Raw genomic sequence first — 2,500 nt, 5'->3', positions numbered from 1 at the left:
ATTTGTTGTTTGTTTGTTATGTTTGTGATAATTCTAAAAGTTATGAACAGATTTTAATGAGATTTCTACCTGATGTATGACTTAACTTGATGGTGATCAGGATCATGATTCGGATCCAGGATTTTTTTTTCTAACTCAAAGAGTTATGAAGAGATTTTAATGAAATTGAGGTGTGTCTTAGCTTAACTTATATTCCATTAAATTTTGGTGGTGATTCAAAGCATTTGGCAAACCTACCCCCAATTTGGGGGTGGGCCTTGAAATTTTCAGGGGAGATTCAGGGACCCTGAAACTCTGGAAATGCATTCAACCCACTAACGCCGGTATATTTTGAAGCCAAAAATAATATTTTCGGGGCGGCTACAAAATTGGTGCACGGGGCTGGCCCGAAATCTGCCCGGGTGCTGGCTGCGGACCACGACGTATTTGGAGCGCAAGCTCCGATCCAACGTCACACTGGCAGGACGCCTGGCAATGTTTATTTTTCCAGGTGTCCCATATATGGGACACCTGTCATAAATGGGTTAAATCAAATTTGGCGATTTTTGCTGAAAAATGACTAGACGGTCCCCTTAACCCACAAAAAAAAAAAAACATTCATGGGTGTCTGCCGGTTGAGATGCCAAATCAGAGCTCGCGCTTTGATTTTGTCGCCTGTGCCGGGCCGAGGGTGGGGCGGTTCATGGACTGGCCTGCATGCCGATTGTGAAGCTATTATTTTCAGCTTGAAAATGTACCGGCACTAGTGGGTTAAGTACCAACTAAGCAAAAGTGTATGGAGAATGCTATGTCCAGTAGCAATTATATTTCTTTCCAGCTGTTTGATTATTCAAATGTTAGCATTTTTTAGTACCAATTACTCACCAAATGCAAGGTGATTAATAAAGTAGGCAGGGTAAAATTTTATTTTCCTGTAGTTTGATATTGGATTTTTATGTTCACATTCACTTGCCACACACACACACATAATCCATAAGAAAGAAATACTCTGTTTTAGATATTGATGAACTTATCACCTTGTAAAATGAAAGATTTAGGTATAAGTAAATCCTCAAGCAGAAAATTACTGCATTGTAAAAATATATCTTAGATTCTATTTACAGACACATTGTATTATAAAAGTAGCTAAGTTAGAGGTAAGCAAGTCCTTCTTCTATACCAAGGAGATTTTCACTTTCCTTCTCTCTCACTGCCAGGCTTACTGAGAAAATTAGCGAACATGATTGTAGCCATGATAATTGGCTACCTGAGTCTGCCAGTCATCCTTAATCTGATCTCATCACACCAGGTCATGAACACTTCCTTCGACCCATTCAGGATTGTCAACACCTATGGAGCTTTTGGAAGGTATGTTTTATTTCATCATTTGCTTCATGTCCTTCTTCAGCTTCAATTTGAATCTTCTTTTTTTCTTTTACCTTCATTTATCCTTTTCCTCTTCCTTCTAGACATACTACTACTACTATTACAGTAGTAGTAGTATGTCTTCTATTCCTGCTACTACTATGACTACCTTTTCTGTTTCCTTTTCCTCCTCTTCTACATCTTGATTGTATCATACAAATATTTTTATATTATATTTGACATCCCATTTTTCACTTTCTAAAGCATCACCACAAAAGATGGCACACATGCACCCACAATGCTGGCTCACATTCATTATTGGGCATTTTAGTTTTTGCAGCATTTGAAATTCTGGACATAGGAGATAAACTAAAGTGGTGGGGGCCTGTCAAGCTTCTTTCCTGTTAGTTCAGGAGTAAGGCAAGTGCTGTGTCCTTGCACCAACACTTTTCAACACTTGCATGGACTGGATACTGGGCAGAGCTACTGTTCAGAGTCATTGTGGAGCAACTCTGGGCAATATCAAGGTTACCAACCTTGAATTTACTGATGATGTTGCTATTCTGAGTCCTTGGAATCCTTAGTGGTGGCTCTCGATGTATTTAGTAATGAAGCGAAGCCCTTGAGTTTAGAGGTCTCCTGGACCAAGACTAAGATCCAGGAGTTTCGGGACTTGCTAGGAGAACCTGTTCAGTCGGTACGTGCTTGCGGCGAGGACATTGAAGTCACAGAGAGCTTTACATACCTTGGTAGTGTAGTTCATAACTCTGGCCTGTCAGACCAGGAAGTCAGCAGGGGTCATGAACTCTCTCGGCAAGAGTATTTGGAGATGCCGGTACCTGTGCAGAAGGACCAAGCTACGTGTCGTCCAAGGCACTGATAGTGCCAGTTTTGCTATATGGTAGTGAAACTTGGACACTATCCTGCGGCTTGGAGTCTCGACTTGATGCCTTTTGTAATAGGTCCTTGCGCCGGATCATGGGGTACTGTTGGTGGGACCACGTGTCAAACCATCGGTTGCACCGTGAGACTGGCACAGGATCTATTACCTGTGCAATCTGTGATCGCCATCTCAGGCTATATGGCCACCTGGCTCGCTTTCCTCAGGATGATCCTGCCCTGGGTGGAGGAGGTTTGTGGGACGACCTAGGAAGTC

The 2,500-nt window shown here is 42.0% G+C and overlaps 1 protein-coding gene across 1 annotated transcript in view; it reads left to right on the top strand.

The window, feature by feature from the left end:
- Window positions 1–2,500, top strand: part of LOC113828465 (lipase maturation factor 1) — a 21,232-nt gene that overhangs the window by 9,905 nt on the left and 8,827 nt on the right. The window contains exon 9 of the mRNA XM_070123497.1: window positions 1,197–1,347. Within this exon, the coding sequence (XP_069979598.1) occupies window positions 1,197–1,347 (151 nt within the window). The remainder of the gene's footprint in view (window positions 1–1,196; window positions 1,348–2,500) is intronic.

Source organism: Penaeus vannamei, chromosome 1, assembly GCF_042767895.1.
Source record: "Penaeus vannamei isolate JL-2024 chromosome 1, ASM4276789v1, whole genome shotgun sequence".
In the NCBI taxonomy this organism is placed as follows: Eukaryota; Metazoa; Arthropoda; class Malacostraca; order Decapoda; family Penaeidae; genus Penaeus; species Penaeus vannamei.
The sequence above is the reverse complement of the archived record's forward strand: the minus strand, read 5'-3'. Positions and strand labels throughout refer to the sequence as shown.